Here is a 24,812-nt window from a genome sequence, read left to right on the forward strand (position 1 = left end):
ATGACAGCAACACACATATTATGCCAAAAGACCATCAAACTGGACAACAGGAAAGTGACCAATCACACATTGACGGAGAAAGCAGAGGTCAGTCAGGAAACGTGCCCGATGACAAACCTTTCAGGTGCAGTAACACAATTTGAAAATAAAAACAGGTACAAAATAATTGTATGTCCCAGGTACATTGTAAGCTCTATTTGATCGAGGGAAGAGATATACAACCATGGTGATTAGTACCAACGGTGCATCATGTCTTTCTTAACCTTCGACAATAAGATTCATTCGGTATTTAAGTTTATGATTTTTTATATCAATGAAATATTTTTGATATCACATTAACTGTTATTACTAGTTACCTCAATCGACTCTAACTGAAATTGTCACTTAACAATGTATGGAAAACTTGGCACTTTCTCATTTGATTTAAGTATTGTGACCAGATCATGTGTAATACATATGTTTACTATGTTTAATATATATTCCGTGTGTCATTTGTAAAATTATCTACGCTGATGTTAATTATTTCTCTCCAGTTTCTTTGAAAATGCAACATTTTTTACATTTTAACTTATCATTATGAGATGGTTTTGTGATCTTTGCACGATGCTTGCATGTTTAATTCAGTTTCTGAATTTCTTTTGAACACATCCAGTAAACCAAATGATCTATGTTTCATGTTGTGAAGGAGTGAAGCATGGAGAAATGGAATACATCTGTCTGTGGTCGCTTGTGGAGACCGAGAGAAGGAATCCGTTATCCTACTGAAGTCAGCTGTCCTCTTCACAAAAACACCACTTGTTTTCCACATCTTTGCTGAATTACAACTGCAGGATTACTTCAAACGACAGGTGTGTACATTATAGGTACAGGTCTATACTTTATATATCACTGTACAACAGGTGTGTAAAGTATAGGTACAGGTGTATACGTTATATATACACTGTACGACAGGTGTTAAATTATAGGTACATTTGTATACTTTATATATACACTGTACGACAGATGTGTAAACTATAAGAACAGGTGTATACTTTATATATACACTGTACGACAGGTGTGTACATTACAGGTACAGATGTATACGTTATATATACACTGTACGACAGGTGTTAAATTATAGGTACATTTGTATACTTTATATATACACTGTACGACAGATGTGTAAACTATAAGTACAGGTGTATACTTTATATATACACTGTACGACAGGTTTCTACATTATAGGTACAGGTGTATACTGTACACTGTACGACAGGTGTGTAAATTATAGGCACAGGTGTGTAGTTATATATACACTGTATACTGTACGACAGGTGTGTACATTGCAGGTACAGGTGTATACTTTATATATACACTGTACGACAGATGTGTAAACTATAGGTACAGGTGTATACTTAATATATACACTGTACGACAGGTGTGTACATTACAGGTACAGGTGTATTCTTTATAATTATTCAATGAACCGGGGATATATGTCTAATATTTATAAAATCATATCGGGTATGTAGGCAGATTTCGATTGCTAGACCAATCTACATTGATGTATGCTCAGAACTGTGTTTAGCTGAGCTGACGTATTTGTCAATTCTTCTAGGACCAGGAATAAATCTAACAGAATGACACACTTTCCACTTGCAAACGATATCAATATAAATCACTTGCTGTGTTGCAACGTTCACTATGTAGATTAACATGAACCAATTTTGGCTCAAATGTTGACCCCTAGGTTAATACGGTTGACATATCGAAATGATACATTATATTTTGTTTTTAAATTCTAAGCAGTATTTTAATTGATTTATATTATAGACTAGCTTTAGTTCTTCAATGACCTCATTAAAATTGGTGTTGGGAATTTGCAGAAAAGCTGGTCTTTAATTAGTTTCTTGGTCTGTATCCCAAGGGTGGAGGGAATCCTTTCATGGAAGCTGGATTCGAAGCTAAAACATTTAATAGTTTTGAGAAACATTAATAATGAATACATGTTTAGATAAATTATATTCAAACACATATTTTATGTTCTGTTTATGCTTTATGCGTAATTTTCTAATTACCTCCCATTATATTATATATATATATTCATATACTAGTTGTTACCTCTAGGAGAGAACTTATATAGGCTATGCCTGTTGTTTGATCTTTTTTCTTTCTTGAAATAAAATTGTTGAAATTGAAATTGAAAATGAAATGAATTTTACTTAGATAAAAGATGTCCTGAAGTTAGTTCTAAAATAAACTTAAGCTTGAAACTCGGAAAAAACAAACAAGAATGGGGCTGTTTTCAAGGCAAACATTGACTGAACGGGTTTGAATACATCTATGCCAGCACCGTGTTATTAAATGTCAGGAAATCTTTAATGTTTTGCATGTTTCAGATTGAATTTTGGCCCGACGAGTTCAGGACAAGAGTTGAGTACCACATCTACAACCTGAGTTTCCCAGCAGGAGACACATCAAATGAGTGGAAAAATCTCTTTAAACCCTGTGCATCACAACGTCTTTTCATACCTGTAAGTGCGACAGTTACACTTTAAACCCTGTGCATCACAGCGACTTTTCATACCTGTAAGTGCGACAGTTACACTTTAAACCCTGTGTATCACAGCGACTTTTCATACCTGTAAGTCAGACAGTTACACTTTAAACCCTGTGTATCACAGCGTCTTTTCATACCTGTAAGTGTGACAGTTACACTTTAAACCCTGTGTATCACAGCGTCTTTTCATACCTGTAAGTGTGACAGTTACACTTGAAACCCTGTGTATCACAGCGTCTTTTCATACCTGTAAGTGTGACAGTTACACTTTAAACCCTGTGTATCACAGCGTCTTTTCATACCTGTAAGTGTGACAGTTACACTTTAAACCCTGTGCATCACAGCGACTTTTCATACCTGTAAGTGCGACAGTTACACTTTAAACCCTGTCTATCACAGCGTCTTTTCATACCTGTAAGTGAAACAGTTACACTTTAAACCCTGTGTATCACAGCGTCTTTTCATACCTGTAAGTGTGACAGTTACACTTTAAACCCTGTGTATCACAGCGTCTTTTCATACCTGTAAGTGCGACAGTTACACTTTAAACCCTGTCTATCACAACGTCTTTTCATACCTGTAAGTGAAACAGTTACACTTTAAACCCTGTCTATCACAACGTCTTTTCATACCTGTAAGTGCGACAGTTACACTTTAAACCCTGTGTATCACAGCGTCTTTTCATACCTGTAAGTGAAACAGTTACACTTTAAACCCTGTCTATCACAGCGACTTTTCATACCTTAAGTTAAACAGTTACACTTTAAACCCTGTCTATCACAGCGTCTTTTCATACCTGTAAGTGAAACAGTTACACTTTAAACCCTGTCTATCACAGCGACTTTTCATACCTTAAGTTAAACAGTTACACTTTAAACCCTGTCTATCACAACGTCTTTTCATACCTGTAAGTGAAACAGTTACACTTTAAACCCTGTCTATCACAACGTCTTTTCATACCTGTAAGTTAAACAGTTACACTTTAAACCCTGTCTATCACAACGTCTTTTCATACCTGTAAGTGAAACAGTTACACTTTAAACCCTGTCTATCACAACGACTTTTCATACCTGTAAGTGCGACAGTTACACTTTAAACCCTGTGTATCACAGCGTCTTTTCATACCTGTAAGTGAAACAGTTACACTTTAAACCCTGTCTATCACAGCGTCTTTTCATACCTTAAGTTAAACAGTTACACTTTAAACCCTGTCTATCACAGCGTCTTTTCATACCTTAAGTTAAACAGTTACACTTTAAACCCTGTGCATCACAGTGAGACAGTTGCACTCGCCACATGAATGTTGTCGCTGTTGGTATATAACTAAGTAATGTAGTTATAACTTACAACCTAACTCTTGTCCTATAATCTGACAGATTTACCTAACTAATCATATCAGTATGTGAGACAGTTATACTTGCCGTACTAGGAGGAATGTGAGTTCATAAAGGTGGGATCAACATATATAATTTTCAAAATATGTTAAATACGAAAAGGTATGGGTATGATAAGCTTACATCCTATACAATGATATCAGTTATTTGAAGATTGACATTCACCTGTGACAAATATCAAGCGTTTTGTTAGAGTCCCCTGTCACTTAATCTGGTTTTATGTAAGGAGGTCCAGTATGACTATCCGTAGTGATAATGACTAATCCTTTATGGAGTGATGGTTTATTTATATATATATATCTACATACGAGGACAATATGAAAGAAATTGATGTGAGTGCCAAATGTTGACCCCACCTTCCCAGAAACTTCACTGTAGTTCAGTCAGTTATTTCTTATAACTGCAGTGCTTTTGATTTTGTGACACCTGACCATGGGTTTATTTGATTTTGTGACACCTGACCATGGGTTTATTTGATTTTGTGACACCTGACCATGGGTTTATTTGATTTTGTGACACCTGACCATGGGTTTATTTGATTTTGTGACTCCTGACCATGGGTTTATTTGATTTTGTGACACCTGACCATGGGTTTATTTGATTTTGTGACACCTGACCATGGGTTTATTTGATTTTGTGACACCTGACCATGGGTTTATTTGATTTTGTGACACCTGACCATGGGTTTATTTGATTTTGTGACACTTGACCATGGGTTTATTTGATTTTGTGACACCTGACCATGGGTTTATTTAAGTTATTCAAAGATCGATTATTACGTTACATTTGGCTAATAAACATGCTTAGCACCTTTGACCTGATATCATAGTTTAAATGGATCACTTTATATTGGTCTATTGTTATTCTTGCATTATCTCTATAAAGAATCAGGTTATATATGATTAGTTCCACAATAATAATGTTTAGAAGTCAACTGATTCTACTCTAAATCGAAAGAGAATGAAGATAATATTGATGAGTTGGTACATCAATGTCTGGGGCATTTTCTAGTAACTGGTTATTTTGATTTTAATAATGGAAAAAAAAAGGAATCCCTACGAAAGTTTTTCGAAAGGAGAGGCAAATACTCTCGAAATATTCCTGTCCCCAGAGAAATAAAGAAAAGGATCTTTTCTCCTTTCAACTATTCATGAAATAATTCATACTAAGTAAAAGTATCAAAAGGAATATTTCTGCAAATGCTTGGTGATGGCGAATATATAATGTTATTAGTATTTGTACTTCATGTGATACTCTTGTTTGTTAGACGTACACTGTCTTAATCTAAAAACAATAGCGGTAATTTAAACTCATAATAGCATGACACAAATGTAATATCCCCTCCACAAAAAATAACCTGTTAACAGTATATCATCTAACGGTCGTAGATGCACTGTGATACTTTCGGTGTCTGAGGACGGAAGTACATGCATTGTTATATTTTCAGAGTGTGTTGACGGAAGTAGATGCGTTGTTATATGTTGACACGGACGTCCTGTTTTTACGACCCGTGGACGATATCTGGGCTTTCTTGCAGAAGTTCAACACTACACAGTTGGTAGCTCTGTCTCCGGAACACGAAGATGAACAGTGTGGCTGGTACTCTAGATTTGCAAGACATCCGTATTATGGAGATCAAGGTCATTATCTTAACAATTACCACACGTGGTACATTAGTAGAGGATACCTGAAGAGATAGGTAGTACTGGTACAGGTGGTTCATTTGTCTTCCCTTACATCACACTGGGATAGGAGGAGATACGGGATGGTACATTTTATACAGTTGGTTTAACTCTTATTCTGTATATATTTACATTACACATTATATTTGCTATATTTCACTCGTAAACTAAATGGTAGTTTATGAGACGGTATACTGCTATTATACAGCTATTGGTGTCTCATACGGCCGCCAGTCACAGTCGCTTCAAGGAATCGGCAGGATTTACTGTTAGACTTGTCCCTGTCTCTTGGATATAAAACATACGAATGATATAGAAGTTTTATAAGTTTGGTCTCTACGATATGTCTTGATGTCTTGATCCTAAATTTCGAACTAGAGGAGATGATTTAGTACTAGAATTCAGCTGAATGATTATTTGCAAAAACAAAAACAAAAACAAACAAACAAAAAACTGCCGGACAATCTAGTTTACCGACTCAAATCACTTTTACGAGAAATGCATCAGAGATACACGGATCTGGTTCCTTGGAAATGCAACGTTTTGAATTCAAATGATATTTTTCTTTGTGACCCCAGAAAATACTAATATTTATATTTGTGCAGCAAGCGTAAGGCTGCGTTATCCTAAGACACGCCGAATCAAATGTTTTTGTTTGTTTGTTGGTTTTTGTTTTTGGTAACAATCTTATAGTTAATCAAAAATTGAGATGAAATCGTCGAAGGTCATATTTGATCATACCGACTTTATCTATATAATGTATCAGTTATTATGAAGGAATACAGAGAATATAAAGTATTTGAGAACACTAGGGTAGTTTTTTGTTGTAGTGGTTATTTCTAAGCCAGCTTGACAGGCCCAATAACGTGTTTCCACAGTTTTGATAAGCTAAACAAGAGGAAAATATTGTAAGTAGGTTTTCGTCCTATAAACTTTAATACGTTGTGTAGGGTTTAGATTCTTATTTTTCAGGTGTGAACTCTGGGGTAATGCTGATGAATCTGACACGAATACGTCAGTCACCATGGCTAGAATATCTCAAGCAATACCTCAAGGATTATAACCTTAAGATCGCCTGGGGGGACCAGGATCTTCTCAACATCTACTTCCATTACCATCCAGGTAAGTCAATACTTACGACAAATGATTAATAAACAGTTAGTCAGCAAGATAAGTGGTGATAGGTTGGTGGGACAGCCAGATTAGTAGTGGTGGGTTAGTGGGACAACCAGATTAATGGTGGTGGGGTAGTGGGACAACCAGATTAGTGGTGGTGGGACAAACCAGATTTGGTGGTGGGACAACCAGATTAGTGGTGGTGGGTAGTGGGACAACCAGATTAGTGGTGGTGGGGTAGTGGGACAACCAGATTAGTGGTGATGGGGTATTGGGACAACCACATTAGTGGTGATGGAATAATAGAACAAATTGCTTAGTGGTGATGGGAAAGTGGGTCAACCAGGTTAGTGGTGGGGTAATAGCACAACCAGATTAGTGATGATAGGACAGTGAAACAACTTGTATAGTGGTGGTGGGGAAGTTGGACTACCATATTAGTTGTGATGGGGAAGTTGGACTACCAGGTTAGTGGTGGTGGGGTAGTGGAATAACCAGATTAGTGGTGGTGGGCTAGTCCAGATTAGTGGTGGTTGGGTGTTGGGGGTTGTGGGGTAGTAGGACAATCAGATTAGTGGTGTCAGGGTAGTTGGACAACTGCACTGGATACGAGATTTTGGGATAATAGGACAAGAAGACGTGGTGATTAGAATAAGCAAGGGTTTGATTTGATTTCTTAAGTCTTAAGTTAGTTAGTCAAACAACAAACAACCCATACGAAAGACAATTATATATCAATTCAAATATAATGAATGATTGTTTAATATAAATCAAATATGATTTTTGTAAAATAAGTAAAAATAAAAAATAAAAATACCAAGTTTTGAACTTTGTATGACATACATTTGTACATAAAGTTCGAAGACTGACTTCTAAAGAGATCAATGTTCTATGTGGTGACCTCTGGGCTTATTACAGGTTAAATACGACATCAGATGTTTGTTAGGTTAAAGGGTTGAAAACGTTGGTGATACTGAATGTCATTTATGAAAATAGCAAAGGCCGTAATTATTTACTGAAATAGCAAAGAATATTTTACACAAATCTTTAAATATAAAGTTGCAATTAAATATATAAACACAGCACAGTACACTGCACAGCACAGTACACAATGCATAAAACCTCTATCTGTGCAAACATATTTAGCCAATGCCATATTTCCTCATGTTTTCTGTTGATAGAACAGCTTTAGGTGGTGACCCCTGGGCTTATTATAGGATAAATATATCAGGAGAAAGCTGTTTGTAAGAGGGTTGAAACTAAAGAAAACGTTAGTGACAATGAAGTTCATTTATGAAAAAGACCGTCATTATTTACTGAAATAGCATAGAACCTTGTACACAAATCTCTCTCTCTCTATACTTACATGTACAATTAAACATAATTGATCATCTCTACCCAATGGCATGTCTCATGTTTTCTGTTGATAGAACAGCTTTATGTTTACCCATGTGAGTGGAATTATCGGTCTGATCATTGTATGTACATGAGTGCATGTAAAGGTGGCGAAACAAACGGGGCCAATGTCCTACACGGAAACAGACGGGTGATGCACAATGATAAACAACCAGCTTTCAAAGCCACCTACGACACCTTTGTCAAGGTAGGTTTGTAATATACGACACCTTTGTCAGGGTAGGTTTTTAATATAGATAATTACATGTGTCTACATTTCTCAATTCTCATTGAGCAGCCTCATGCGGTTGTCTATATTTTGGGAAATTATCATGATGTTTTTATTTTCAGGCACACCGAGTTGATATTGCGTTTATGACATCATAAACATAGTTACATCAAACATCGCAATCATGTTAAAATTATGTATCTTCTATTCGGTCAGTATGGTGTTATATCGACCTGGTAGAATCTGCAATTTGAACCTCGGGCTTCGCCATTGGTTAAAATTTGATATACCTTGTGGGCATAGCACCATATTAACGTCACCATCAAGGTCATATTGTTCATAATAAGCTGTTGTAACAGACTAGACTATCACCTCTCGTCTGTAATGTGGAGGCATCTATAGACTATGCACATCTATATAGAAGTGAAGACAACATTACTTTACTAAATGAAAAAGAATAGTTGTGAGTTTGGTTGCATAGTGGTAACACACTTGCCTTTCACCTTAACTGTCGGGGTTCAATTCCCTGATCGGACTTGTATGGGGCACCTGCTCGACCTCGTGGGTTTTCTCTGGATACTCCGGTTTCCTCCCACAGTAAGACCCCTATCGCTTCCATCAGGGCCGACAAGCGTGATGACTATAACTTGGTATAACTAATTTCGCAATTGTTGTAAAAAAAATACAGTTTATGTTAAGTTATCAGTCTCTATGACTGAACTGCAACTTGTCTGACACTTATTGATCACAGTCCTATCGTTGAAATATGTCACGTCATATAAGATAATATAACGGGGTAGACTAAGGTTTTTACAAGACTTTGATGATAAGTTGCTGCTTATGATTTTGATGTTTGGAGCTTCAAATTAAATGCTCATTCTGCTTATGACTATGATCACTGCTGAGTTTAGCTTGTCTTCAGTACGTTTTAGCTTATTTCTAATTTTGATGAAAACCCAGTCTTGCTGATTCTGTCATTGTAAGGTGTTAATCCATGTCTTTGTTCTGTGTTGTAGCACCAGTTTGGCGCAGATTTAAAGTATGGCATGCTTATGAACCTGAAGAGAGAATTAGATAAAACCAAGCACACATCCTGTGGAAAAGTGCCTCATATATTCTACAAACAAATAGAAAATTATATAGACTCATTAGATATGTACAATAATAAGTTTAAGAGAGTTATGGTCGATGATGTTTATTGATTAAATTCTTATATGATTATGGATAATTATTTTCCTTTTTCATTGCAAAAAGCCTAACAACTCAAAAAATCTAGCTTAAATAATAAAAAAATTCACAATATCAAACATAAATTGTTCACTGCAGCAAAGCACATAATTTTATTTAATACATATAAATCTTTTGTAAATGCATTTAAACACATTCAATACCATATTATTTCTAAATTGTCATAAAGACCTACAGTTAGTTCGGATTAGCGCAACTATCCTAAAGGAACAAACTTTTGGATTAACGAACTTGCATTTGCTGTTATACACCTGCCTTAGTGTGTATCACAGGGACCTGATAATTTGTTACAGTTAATGTGTATAGTGTGTATCATAGGGACCTGATAATTTGTTACAGTTTATGTGTAATTGGACCTTCCTTATTGTATATAGCACATTGCCAGACGTTTCGGGGGCTAGGTTAATACCATGTGATGACAACCGAGGGGTGTCATTTTTACCGAAAATGTTTTTTTAAGTTATGCACAGACTGTAACAAATTCGCAGGTCCCTGTGTGCGGAGTGACTATTGACAATATAAATGACGCCATGCAGACGTGCCCCTTTATGGTGATATCGAATCTGTATACATTCCGAACGAGCACACATTATTATTTGCATTACTTAATTATATGTTGTTGTTTTTTATTAGTATCATTTTGTGTTGAGTATATATGATTAAAGTGTCAGTGTAAAACTGGAGTATTTATGTCATTTAAAATATATAGAAAATAATAAAATCGTTACAGCAATTACGAGAAGAGAAAACGGAGGTATTTGTATTTCTCTGTTCAGAAATCATATTATATCTACTTTGATAGTTATTATTGATATATTTATCATTTTTCTAAGTCAGCGTACAAAACTGTGTTCGAACCATACTGCATGCACGTAATTCTATACACAGGCTGGAAATGTGTCTGAATGGCAATCACGTGATCTCTAGTTTGATGATAGTGTATCTAATAGTCATATACGAATACTGATAATCCAAAGTATTTACTGTTTAAATAAATCGATATTTTGTCCAAACATGATGCATGTATACTGTTTATGACTTTGAGGTGCCCAATTCTTTTTTATCTTAGATTTGAACAACAAAGTATTCGGAAATGATATGAACTTAAGCCAAGGGGAGAATAGTAAAGTTGAGGCAGATAACCCATTCAAACTCATACTTTTTGAACAGTCACTGAACCACTTTCAATCAAAATTCAATGGAAATACTGTATATACGGACATTATTGTGCAGAAGAAAAACAGTAACCTTCGTAGTGTTAATGTTTCTTTTATTTTGAGGTAGACATATCTTAACATGTAAGGATGTAAAACGGAGAAGAAAACTGATGGTTATAAATGAAACTAACTTGAATGTTTAAAGTATTATTTCATTATAATGTTGAATTAGGGGAGAGTATCTCCAAAACTTAACTAAATGATGAATTAGGGGAAGGTATGTTTAGCACATAACTAGATATTGAATAAGTGGAGGGTGTATTCAATTCATAACTATATGTCGAATTAGGGGAGAGTATGTTCAGTACGTAATTAAATGTTGAATTAGTAGATGGTATATTCAATACATCACTGGCAAAAGACATGATATTAATATAGATTAAGCCATCTTCAGAACTAATTAGAAATGCATGCTATATTTCAAAACTTGTAAATCTATTTACAAAGGAAGGCCCATGGGCAACGAACACTGGTAAAATGAACCGGCTGCAAACTGCCGATTTCCAAACTATAGTCACGAGGCCTAGACAAATAAACCTTACATTCTTACGGTATGTGAAATGTGCAGACACCCGTTTTTTATGTGATCTATATATCATTAGTCATGCAGTTTCCCATGTCACCATGTGTTTTTTTTTTAAGTTGATGACAGGCAAAACCATACAAAGCTATTACCCCATCTAAATTTTCACGACTTTGAAAAAGTGCAACCGATACTGTTAGTTCATGGCGAACACAATATTTATAACTTTTTCGATTTCAAAATGAGGTTTTAGCGACTACAAGAATGATGCAGTTGGAGAAAAGGGAACGGACGATCTCATCACTAACATACAAACATGCTAAATAGTTCATTATCTCACAAACGACGTCATAGCACATGCAAACTAAAGTATGGCGAGATGACCCCACAAAGTGCACCTGGCGACTGTCGATTATATGTAAATGAGGAATCTGGACAGGCTGAGGAGCAGTTAGAGTACACATAACACTGCCATATCAGGTTTGTTTTTAAATCACATTTTCTATGCAAGCGCCTGTGGTCTTACATTCTCTTTGGTATTATCGGAAGTCATTGTGAGTGGTTTATAACCTTTGAACCCAGGAAGTATCGTAGCTATAGAATACGGACATATTATGCATTCGCTTAACGATGCTTATTTTGATATATTTGATTCTGTAGTCATACTTAAATCATCTCAATACTAATCTTGATCCAAGTATTTCAGAGGTAAAGGTACATGTATCCGGCTACCAGTTGCGATTTCGTTAACATTCACATCAACTATTTTGAAAACATGCGTGTATCCAGCTTTATCTTATTTATTCATGTACGATGTGGTGAGATGCAGGTGCGTATGCACGATGCAGTGGGGTGCAGGTGTGTATGTACGATGTAATGAGATGCAGGTGTGTATGTACGATGTAGTTGGGTCCAGGTCTGTATGCACGATGTAGGGGAGGGGGGGGGGGGGGGGGGGGGGTGCAGATGCGTATGCAAGATGCAGATGCGTATGTACGATGAAGTTTGGTGCTGCAGGTCTGTATGCACGATGTAGTGAGATGCAGGCGTGTATGCACGATGTAGTGAGGTGCAGTGCAGGAGTGTATGCACGATGTTGTGAGATGCATGTGTGTATGTACGACGATTTGGGTGCAGATGAGCATTTACGATGTAGTGAGATGCAGTTGTGTGTAAAATAATCACGCGATGAAATGTTGTCACATTCTGGGTTAATGTCTTAAACCTAAAGTTATATTTTTTGGAAGTGAGAGTACAACTTTTGTACTAGAGGCTGACCCCAGGGCTCCCCAAGCCTGGCAGGCCATTAATCTTTGCTGAAGGAAATAAACTTATGTGCGTTTAAAAGACAATAAGTAAGACATATAAAACGATATTAAAATGATACATTGTATGTGATATAATTGTATATATGAAAATACTACATATGTGTATGTATGCATGCTGGAATAAGTATGCACATACAATTTTAGTGAAACACAAGTTATGAATATCGGCTACCATACAGACTGCTGATAATGTACTGACATCTGTGTTGAATTTTATAAATCTTTTTAATGGTCTCGTTTCAGTGTATTCATCGCAATGTGTAGTCTACTTTACATATCACCTGTTGCGATCTTTAACGGTGTTTACAAACCACTATAAGCCTGTGTGGAAAAAGTGAAATATATAGCGACGAGGAGCTCTGCTGTTGGTCAAGGTGAGTTTGAATTATTTTTTTGTTCGATTGTTTACTTCAATAATTAATCCCCCCCCCCCCCCCAATAATTAATCCCCCCCCCCCCCCCCCCCCCTCGATACGTTTTGGATATGGCTGTGGTTTGGGGCTGGGCTAGGTGGCGGGGTGACGGTTATGACGTAAGTGCTCTCAACATGGTATGAGGAAGTATTGTATTCCACCTTTATCTGTCACTGAACTAATTGGTGATGTAGGAAGACATTTGGTGACGGTCATATTGCAACTTGTTGTATTTTGCATGTATCTGGATTGCCAAGAAAGGTTCCTTACCTCTAATAAGGGACCCATTATGGCAGCTATCACGACGAACTGCGGGGTGATCGATAGAAATGTATCTCCTCACCGACTTTAATAGTCATCTATAAAGCAGAATAATGTTGAATTTCAAACACGAATAAATATCCAAAGATTTGCACAAAAATAGTCATGTGATATACCAAAATGTCTGTTTGGACATGTAGCTTCTTACAATCACCAATAATTTGCTGTAGATACGATCAGTTTCTTCTATACAGTAACTTTATGGTTAGATGTAGCATGGAATAATTCTAAGAGTCACGCAAATAACCAAACCTGAAAAATAGCCAAGCTGTTATGCTCACAAGTGTCTATAGCACAGGGTAGGAGCATTTGTTTGACCGGATTTCATTTTATATACATATAAACGCTTATTTTGTTTTGACCTTGAAATGCAAATGGCGGCTGTGAATAATATTACACAAATATGGCATATTTGAAGGCATTTTAATCAATAAAAATGCTCCAATAGCATACTTTTAAGACTTTTGATCATAGTAAGAATGACCTTTTGAATTCAAATTGTTAAACTGGTGAGTTTGTGGCCTTTTTCAGAAATAGGCCTATTTTACCCCATAATCAACGGTTGAACATTTTTTTCTAAAAGCAGTCCTCTTGCCATTTCTAGAATTCTTTATATTGTCTAATAAGAGCATTTTTGATGTTTTAAATACCTCCTTATGTATCATATTTGTGTGATATCATTCACGACCGCCATTAGCATTTCAAATGTCAAATGTCAAAATAAAAGCTCAACGAATAATCGAACTGCGTCGAGATCATCGAAACTGCTCCAAGAGTGTATAATACTAGAACAGTCAACCCCTACTGTGACAACCGGAAGAGCTATGTCTTGTAGGACTGAACAGCACAGTTATCCGCATATCAAGTACCATCTACTCCGAGAGATCCAACTCCACAGGGAGCAACAGAGCACCACCAAATCTCAGAATTTTAATGACGAGATCGACACCCCCGTAAGGTAATGAATACCTCAACAGATTCTATAATAAACGCTGACCGGAAATATTTATCATTTAACTACAAGAATATCAACACGTGTGACGATGTGAATTCAGCAATAGGGAAACATTGGCTTTTTGACTGTTAACTTGCTAAACAAGCTAATATACATAGTGATTCCAAAGGAACAGGGAAAACAGTCGACTCAATTGAATTGATGGGGTACGGCGGTGTTAGGATAATATAGAAACATGATATAGACCACAGTTGTAATATCCTCAGAGACGGAAGTAGCAGAATTCAGAGACACACCTTAACAAGGGCCTCTAGCCATTTCTCCATTGATATGCCATGTAAAGACAGAATGTCTAGACTAAATTAAAGATATACGTTAAATATTCTAAGACGCATCATAAAACAACTTCAATGAAAAACGGACAGTAAATACTGAACGAGCCATGAGATTAAGTTCCTTACATCAAGGATAAACAGCTGATATATAAAGGTAAGGACCCATGCTCATACACTCAATTGGAAGGGATAAACCACTCATCGAGGTTTTATCAACACTCAAAACATCCTGCAAAATCCACTCGTCTGGACCTAACCAAGTGCATGCACTTTTAAGATATAATCTAACCTATCAACAAACTAAGCAGGATTATTTAAACCGAAACGGGATAAGATATATATGGACTTATACCAAGCCCCTGTAAATCATTACAGCCACGAATTATGTGAAGCCAAACCTATCGCCAGTCCTCACAACACACTAGCACCGAGGAACCAGAAGAATAAGGGGAATCCACGAGATTCAAGCGACCACACGTTCAGTGAAAGAACATAAAATCACATTTAACTATTAAAAGTGGGAAAGCATGCAAGTGGAATGAACCTTGCCAACGCACACTGGAGGCAAACAATTTGCCATGTATACCGCGAAGACAGAGATAAAACACAGTGTATATATATATATAAGATGTTTCCTAATTAATCATAATAGGCCCTCGGCGAATTAAGTATCGGCCGAGGGGGATCGTTTTTACAACATTACGATATTTTTTGTTGTTTATACCTACCATATTTATGTAACTGTTCCACGTTCTATGTCTATATGTGATCGTATGTAATTTACCTGTGTCTTGATAAAGGGGCAGATTGCCTCGAAAATTCGACAATTTACTTGTCTGTACTGTCTTTATTACTACTTGACATATATATATATGTTTCAGCAATTGCATCCATTTATAAATTCAGATGAGACGGAACACGTTGTTCAAATTTGGACTGTCTGTTGTGGGTTTTGTGGTGGTGTACCTGCTTTTAGCTCTTCAGAACCAAAATGGCAGCAACACACACATGATTCCAAAAGTGAGGCAGGACGATCAAACTGAACAACTGAAAAGTGACCAATCATACAATGACAGACAAAGCAGTGGTCAGTCGGGAAACGGGCGTGATGAAAAACCTTTCAAGTAAGTAACTAAATTTGAAAATAAAAGTGAGTTAAAAATAAGTGTATGCTTAAGGTACAATGTAAGTTCTATACAAAAATAGTGATAAGTACCAACAGTTCGTCATGTCTTTTTTTATCTTGGAAAAGAAAATAATTTCTATTTATTCAGCTGGTTGTATGCAAATTAAGGAATTTATATGTGAATGAAATATTCTCAAATGACACATTAACTAACCTGTTTTTACTTGTAGCCTCAATTAACGTAAACTGTCGCTAAACAAGGAATAGAGAAATTAGCACTTAAGTATTTTGACCAGATCACGTGTAATACATATGTTTACTATGATAAATAGATTTTCTGTTTGTCGTTTGTACAATAATTTACACTTTACACTAAATTAGTTCTGTCAAGTTTCATTGAAAAATCATCATGAGATAATCTACCTATGTACTTGATTTGTAACCTATGGAACGATATAAGGGGCCGCGGTGGCCGAGTGGTTAAGGTGTCCCGACACTTTAACACTAGCCCTCCACCACTGGGTTGCGAATTCGAAACCTACGTGGGGCAGTTGCCAGGTACTGACCGTAGGACGGTGGTTTTTCTCCGGGTACTCCGGCTTTCCTCCACCTCCAAAACCTGGCACGTCCTTAAATTACCCTGGCTGTTAATTGGACGTTAAACAAAAACAAACCAAACCAATATGGAACGATAATTACATCTTTGATTCAATTTGCTTCTCACTGTATTTCTTTTAAACAAAGCTTCTGGCAGCAAGGGGGCAGAGATCCAGTATACAAAATGATTTAATTTTGATGTTGTACAGGAGTGAAGCGTGGAGAAATGGAATACATCTGTCTCTGGTCGCTTGTGGAGACCGAGAGAAGGAATCCATTATCCTTCTGAAGTCAGCTGTCCTCTTCACAAAAACACCAATTGTTTTCCACATCTTTGCTGAATTCCAACTGCAGGATTACTTTAAACGACAGGTGTGTAAATTACAGGTACATGTGTATACTTTATATATACACTGTACGACAGGTGTGTAAATTATAGGTACATGTGTATACTATATATATACACTGTACGACAGGTGTATAAATTATAGGTACAGGTGTACACTTTATATATACACTGTACACTGTATGACAGGTGTGTAAATTATAGGTATAGGTGTATACTTTATATATACACTGTACACTGTACGACAGGTGAGTAAATTATAGGTACAGGTGTACACTTTATATATACACTGTACGACAGGTGTATAAATTATAGGTACAGATGTATACTTTATATATACACTGTACGACAGGTGTATAAATTATAGGTAGAGGTGTAAACTTTATATATACACTGTACACTGTACGACAGGTGTGTACATTATAGGTACAGGTGTATACTTTATATATACACTGTACACTGTACGACAGGTGTGTAAAATACAGGTACAGGTGTATACTTTATATATACACTGTACGACAGGTGTGTAAATTATAGGTACATGTGTATACTTTATATATACACTGTACGACAGGTGTATAAATTATAGGTACAGGTGTACACTTTATATATACACTGTACACTGTATGACAGGTGTGTAAATTATAGGTATAGGTGTATACTTTATATATACACTGTACACTGTACGACAGGTGAGTAAATTATAGGTACAGGTGTATACTTTATATATACACTGTACGACAGGTGTATAAATTATAGGTACAGGTGTACACTTTATATATACACTGTACACTGTACGACAGGTGTGTACATTATAGGTACAGGTGTATACTTTATATATACACTGTACACTGTACGACAGGTGTGTAAAATACAGGTACAGGTGTATACTTTATATATACACATGTGTATAATCTAATACATTATATATGCACCGATAGACTAATATACATTGATGCATAATCAAAACTGTAATAAGCTGAGCTGACGTATTTGCCATTCTTTTAGGACCAGCGTTTCAACGTTCATCATGCAGATTAACATTAACCAATGTTGACCCCCTAGGCTTAATTTTTGGTTGTCTTTATTAAACTTGGTGTTGGGAATTCACAGATTAGATTGTTTTGAATTTAAGTTAGTGGGATACACTGGGTGTGTTGGTTCTAGATTAAACTTAATTTTCAAACTCAGAAAAACAATAACAAGAATCGGACTGTATACAAGGAAAACATTGACTGAACGGGTTTGAATACATCTATGCCAGCACCGTGTTATTAAATGTCAGGAAATCTTTAATGTTTTACATGTTTCAGATTGACTTTTGGCCCGACGAGTTCAGGACAAGAGTTGAGTACCATATCTACAACCTGAGTTTCCCAACAGGAGACAAATCCAATGAGTGGAAAAATCTCTTTAAACCTTGTGCATCACAGCGACTTTTTATACCTGTAAGTGATACAGTTAAGCTTGGAGTTGGAATACTAAAAAAGGCCGTTGTACGTCGCTTAATACTTTCACTGTCGACCACATCTAGGTTGTGTACCTGAATGTGAATTTAAAGTTCAAAGATTTCAAGAGACCTCATGATAGATATGTGAGTTATTTTTTTTTATTTCTGCAATATTTCAATTTTTGTGACACTTGAGCATGGGTGCTAATTTATTCAAAGATCGATTATAGCATAATATTTGACTAGTGAACATGCTAGTCACCTTTGGCCTGATATCATAATATAAATGAATCGCCTCTTCTGGATCTGTTGTCATCCTTGCATTATTTCTATAGATAATACAAAGTCCCGAAAGCAATACTTGATAAGTTCTGCAATACATGTGTTTTAAACAAAATATTTAGAAGGCCTCTACTGATTCTAGTATCAAACGAAAGAGATTGAAGTTAGTTACGATCCATGAGTGGGGACATCGATGTCGAGAAAAATGAAGTAAAGTATATATTCTACTTTCAACATATTCAAGACAAAATGTCATATTTTCTAAGTAAAATGTCTCAAAGGGAATGTTTCAGGAAAAGTGATCTATGGTTTGTAATGTCTAATATATATCTGTACTACCTGTGATAATATTGTTCATTATACATTTACGCAAATGATGTCTTGATCTGAATAAGTATGCTACGAATATGATATCCCATTCACAGATCTTACTGCCTGTTGACGGCCGTAGATGTATTGAAGTAGATTGCCTTGTTATACTTTCGGAGTCTGTTGACGGACGTAGATGTTTGCAATAATTTCAGAGTTCGTCGACGGCTGTAGATGCATTGTTCTATTTTCAGAGTCTATTGACAGAAGTAGATGCGTCGTTATATGTTGACACGGACGTCCTGTTTTTACGACCCGTGGACGATATCTGGGCTTTCCTACAGAAGTTCAACACTACACAGTTGGTAGCTCTGTCTCCGGAAAACGAAAATAAACAGTCTAGCTGGTATACTAGATTTGCCAAACATCCTTATTACGGAGAAGTAGGTCATTATCTTTACAGCTACCAGACATGGTACATCAGTAGAGGGATACCTGTAGAGATAGGTAGTACTGGTACAGGTGGTTCCTTTGTCTTCCCTTACATCACACTGGGATAGGAGGAATAAGGGGACAGTGCATTTTATACTGTTGGTTTAACGGATGCTTGGTCTATATTTACATCACATATTGAATTTGTTACATGTCATTGGTAAACCAAATTGTAGTATACGAGACAGTATACTACTATTATACAGCTGTTGTGTCTCATACGGCCGTAAGGAAATGAGTGCTTACCGTTAATGGGTCCCTGTCTCTAGAATAGTCTAGTCTTTTTACGACACTTCATATCTTCTTGAGGGGCCGCGGTGGCCGAGTGGTTAAGGTGTCCCGACACTTTATCACTAGCCCTCCACCTCTGGGTTGCGAGTTCGAAACCTACGTGGGGCAGTTGCCAGGTACTGACTGTAGGGCCGGTTGTTTTTCTCCGGGTACTCCGGCTTTCCTCCTCCTCTAAAACCTGGCACGTCCTTAAATGACCCTGGCTGTTAATAGGACGTTAAACAAAACAAACCAAGCAAACCAATATCTTCGGAATCCCTCATCAAATGTGGTCCATATTTACATAATAAAAAAGTCAAGTTATATACGTGATCGAATGCTGGTGTTCATCGGTTGAGATAAAAGGTTCGAAGGTCATATTTGATCCTTTCTATACGGGTCCCATACCCCCTTTATCTAGATAATATATCATTTATTGTGGAGGAAATGCGTAGAATATAAAGGTGTTGAGAACTCTAGGTTAGTTTTTCGTGATTGTTTCTGTCTTGGCCAGCTTGACAGGTCCAATAACGTGTTTCCACAGTTTTGATAAGATATAGAAGAGAATAATATTATAACTAGGTTTTCGTCCTATCAACTTTAATGCGTTTTTGTAGGGTTTGGATTCTTAATCTTCAGGTGTGAACTCTGGGGTAATGCTGATGAATCTGACACGGATACGTCAGTCACCATGGCTAGAATCTCTTAAACAGTATTACAAGGACTACAAACAGAAAATTCCTTATGGGGACCAGGATCTTCTCAATATCTACTTCCATTACCATCCAGGCAAGTTAATACCTGGAATATTTAAAGTACTAAACACTTTTAACAAGTGACTAGTGGTGATGGTGGGGTGGTGGTACGACAAGATTATTGGTGGTGGGGTAGAGAGACAACCAGATTAGTGGTGGTGGGACAACCAGATTAGTGGTGGTTGGGTAGAGGGACAACTATATTAGTGGTGGTGGGGTAGTGAGACAACAGGATTAGTGGTTGTGGGGTTTTGGGACAATCAGATAACTGGTGGTGGGGTAGTGGGACAACCAGATTAGTGATGACTTGATAGTTGGATAACCAGATTTGTGGAGGTGGGGTAGTTAAACAACTACATTAGTGGGCATGGGGTGACGGGACAACCAGATTAGTGGTGTGGTTTTGTAGTGAGACAACCAGATTAGTGGTGATCTGGTTGGTTACTAAACGTCGATGAATATGAATTCTTCCTCCTACTAAGTTGTTGTAGTACAATTAATAAGCCGTTCACTTATGATAGTCCCTTGCCGAATTATGGCCCTACAATGAGCAAATGGATTTGACTTGATTTATTAAGTCTTAGTTAGTCATACAATAAACAAAACATACGGTAGACCATTATATTATAAATAATATAATTTAATATAAATATGATAATAAATATTTGTTCAAGATGAAACATATATTTCAATAAAAAAAAACAAATGTTAACTTTTGTATGCCATACATATATAGCCAATCATAGCCCATGAAAGTCGGATGACTGATTTCCAATGAGGTCAATGTTCTAGGTGGTGACCCCTGGCTTATTATAGGCTAAATATAACAGGAGAAAGCTGTTTGTAAGAGGGTTGAAACTAAAAAACGTTAGTAAGAGTGAAGTTCATTTATGAAAAGGACCGTCATTGTTTACTGAAATAGCAAAGAACATTTTATACAAATCTCCCTCTCTACACTTACAGTTAAACATAATTGGTCATCTCTACCTAACGACATGTTTTCTGTTTTCTGTTGATAGAACAGCTTTACGTTTACCCATGTGAGTGGAATTATCGGCCGGATCATTGTATGTACATGAGTGTATGTAAAGGTGGCGAAACAAACGGGGCCAATGTCCTACACGGAAACAGACGGATGATGCACAACGATAAACAACCAGCTTTCAAAGCCACCTACGACACCTTTGTCAGGGTAGGTATTGTAATATAGAATATCAGATATAGTCCTAATTCCTCAATTCTCATTGAACATACTCACGTGGTTGTCAATGATTTGAGAAATTATCCTGATGTTTAATTTCTAATAATATCGAGTTAATATTGCACATATGACGTCATATTCATGTTGACGTAAAACACCGCAATGCTTTCTTGTTATCAAGATTTCACACGTTTGCAAATATGTTTCATATCTATCTGTTAATGTAAAATAAAGGACCTTTAGTACTGTCAATATGGTCTGATATCGACCTGGTAGAATACTTTGATTTCATCTGGTGGGCATAGCACCATATTAACGTCACATATTGTTTATTTATAAGAAACAAGCTGTTGTAACAGACTAGGGATTGTCCTCCCCTCGTCCTTGATTTAGAGGCAAATAAAGACTCTTAAATTCATTTTCTGAATGAAGAAGAAAAGTTATGAGTCTCTCTGACTGAACTGAACCATGTTTGTTACTTATTGATCATTGTGCTACAGGCGAAATATGTCATATTATATAAAATAATATAACGGGATAAAATGTGCAACACTGGGAAGATTTGCTGATGAATTTTAGATGAAATCATGTTGGAAGCTTCAAATTATATTCTCATTGTGCTTATGACTATGGTCACTGCAGGTTTAGCTTGTCTGCTGTACGTTTTAGCTCATTTCTGATTTTGATGAAAACCCTGGTTTTCTGATTCTGTCATTGTAAGGTGTTAATCCATGTCTTTGTTCTGTGTTGTAGCACCTGTTTGGCGCAGATTTAAAGTATGACATGCTTGTCACCCTGAAGAAAGAATTAGATAAAACCAAACACACATCCTGTGGAAAAGTGCCTCATATATTCTACAATCAGATAGAAAATTATATAGACTCGTTAGATATGAACAATAATAATAAATAAGGAGAGCAATGTGTACCAAACTCTTGAAACCGACGAAATGCCTACGTGATGAGTTCTAATTAGTGCGATCGCACACAATATGCAATCGGAACCCTCCTCATTTTCTTCGTTCGCAGACGGAGGCGAGGTGTTCCGATTGACACAATATGTTTCCGCGGGCCTTTCGGTTCTAGGGTGAAAATATATACACGGGAGTGATCATGATATTATAACAGCTAAATACGTGTTACTGGTTGATACAAGAATAACGTTAATGTTTAAGTTCGACATTTCCTTTAAAACTAAATGTAAGGATATATTGGTTTTATTTATATTTTTAAGGTTATTTTTACGTTTAACAATTGTACGAACATATGGACATTTCCTATAATCAAATTTCTTGATACAATTTATTGCATTTTGCCAGTGACATATAGAAATTTATCAAACTAATAAAACTTATATTTTCACTGCAGCAATGAGGAACGATTTTGCAGTTAAAATATAAAAGTTTGCAGTGAAAATACATGTTTTCCGTTTTTTACCAATCAGAGCGGACCTTTGTATTCACCTCGTTGAAACATGCCGATTTTTCCAATCAAAGCGGAGATAGATAAATTGGTTATTTTGCTGTATTTCTGAAATTTTCAGACTATTTTTTGACAAAATACCTGTCAGCGTTATAGTGCAAATGTGTGTGTATGTTACCCGAGATATCCCCTTTCAATTCATTTCACCCTTCTTCTTATCTTCAGAAGTATAACAAATAAAGTTTAATGCTAAGTAGAACATGATCAATTCTAATGAATTTATTACACAATGAACCAACAGCAAGTCGTGAATGATGACCTATGTTATATATATTGTATATATATATATATATTATCAACCATCAAGTGTGTATCCGGAATTAATCAATATCATCTTTTTATGTTAGTATGTTTATTGTTCCGTAATTTGTGTCCTTCCATCACCGGAAGTTGTTTTGATGTTTACTCAGTTTAGTAGAAGAAGAATAAAATATAAGTTGGAGGCACCACGTGTTAGAGATTTTCTATATTGTACACACAGCCAAGCAAACCCCAAACACAACACCTAAGTGGGTGGGGGTATAACTTGTTTATACACACTGAAACACGAAGACATCTCTTGTGTTTGGACTAGTATTGAAGTTTTCTATAAATCACCTTTACACTTTTGTCCTCAGTTATTACCGTAATTCTTAATAACTGTTTGTGCCCTTGATTTCATGTTAGGCAATAATATTTCCATTTGATACCTAGCTGTAAGAGTTGTCTACCCTACACCGTCCCCAAAGCTTATAATCACACGTTGTTCATGCCAACTTCTGCCACCTGATATCATGTAAATTATATATAAAAAGATGGATTTATTATGTAAATTATATATATATATAAAGCGTTTAAAAGGGTAAATATATCGAAATAAAAACATATTATGTCTATATTCGAATATATGCAGACGTCCTGTGGGACAAATGCACGGAACAATTTAACAACAACTAGAATCTGCTGATAGCTTAATAACAGGACCTCCCATCATGGATGAGATTTCGTGCAACCGTTAATGTATCACAATGAAAATGAAAGATATCCATTTAGGACATTAAGATATTTCAATATTCAAATAAATAGCAATTTTTTTTTATTATTTTATAGTCGCTATTTTTGTATCAATTTAGAAAATTTCACTCATTTGTTCCCGCTTTTTATTTACCCGCAGTTAACTATGGTAATTTAAAAGTTTATTTCGATCTATCTCTATTACAACAACAACAACAACTTTGTGTGATCAGTCGAGTCAACAATGAATACTTCGTACATATCATCGTTAACATTATCAGCAGGCCGCTCCTCTACCTGGCCTATGGTTTGGTTGGACACAACACCTGCCATTTGTCCTAGTCGTTGGTATTTTATTACATGACGTGATGCACTTATATCGTTTTCGCATATGAAAAACAATTTAAACACGACTACAGTAAGAAGACAAAATAAGGAAAGCAGAGAATTCTATCTAAAATATGAAAAAAATGGAAAGCTCGACTGTTCGGGGGAGGAAGGAACTAATTAAAAAAGAAGTCACATGTAACATGCATCTGGATTCCTTGTTGATAGGCTTCCAGCATAGACAGACTGAAATATGTCCCACGACATCAACTTAAATTGGTAAAAGTGGGGATGTAGAAACCGCTACGCAGCATCATCAGCATGACACTGCCTTAGTGTACTATCGGCGGTGAGGATCTCGAAACCTCAGGGATGCATTTGATAAGACCCCGAACCTTATGCACTTATGAAATACCGTGACCCTACATTCGAGATTCTTAATCGCTAAAATCAAATTATTCATTTTCAAATGTTATTTTGTAAATGTT

The 24,812-nt window shown here is 36.2% G+C and overlaps 2 protein-coding genes across 3 annotated transcripts; both read left to right on the forward strand.

Annotated features, from left to right (window-relative positions):
- LOC117335962 (glucoside xylosyltransferase 2-like) lies at positions 1-23,476 on the forward strand. Its single transcript, XM_033896255.1, has 7 exons — positions 1-155; positions 686-848; positions 2,379-2,513; positions 5,381-5,573; positions 6,588-6,737; positions 8,162-8,334; positions 22,277-23,476. Exons 1-7 carry the CDS (start codon positions 1-3, stop codon positions 22,433-22,435), a joined length of 1,128 nt encoding a protein of 375 aa, XP_033752146.1. The 3' UTR covers positions 22,436-23,476.
- Positions 12,901-20,454, forward strand: LOC117336156 (glucoside xylosyltransferase 2-like). 2 transcript variants are annotated; one of them, XM_033896542.1, is made up of 6 exons: positions 12,901-13,045; positions 15,602-15,819; positions 16,628-16,790; positions 18,078-18,212; positions 19,060-19,248; positions 20,207-20,454. In XM_033896542.1, the coding sequence occupies exons 2-6, from the start codon at positions 15,602-15,604 to the stop codon at positions 20,210-20,212; spliced, it is 711 nt and encodes a 236-aa protein (XP_033752433.1). In that variant the 5' UTR covers positions 12,901-13,045; the 3' UTR covers positions 20,213-20,454. The 2 variants fall into 2 exon arrangements, with proteins under 2 accessions (XP_033752433.1, XP_033752432.1); XM_033896541.1 differs by lacking the exon at positions 20,207-20,454 and having other exon boundaries at positions 19,060-19,633.
- Positions 23,477-24,812: the final 1,336 nt, after the last annotated feature.

Source organism: Pecten maximus, chromosome 10, assembly GCF_902652985.1.
Source record: "Pecten maximus chromosome 10, xPecMax1.1, whole genome shotgun sequence".
NCBI lineage: Eukaryota > Metazoa > Mollusca > Bivalvia > Pectinida > Pectinidae > Pecten > Pecten maximus.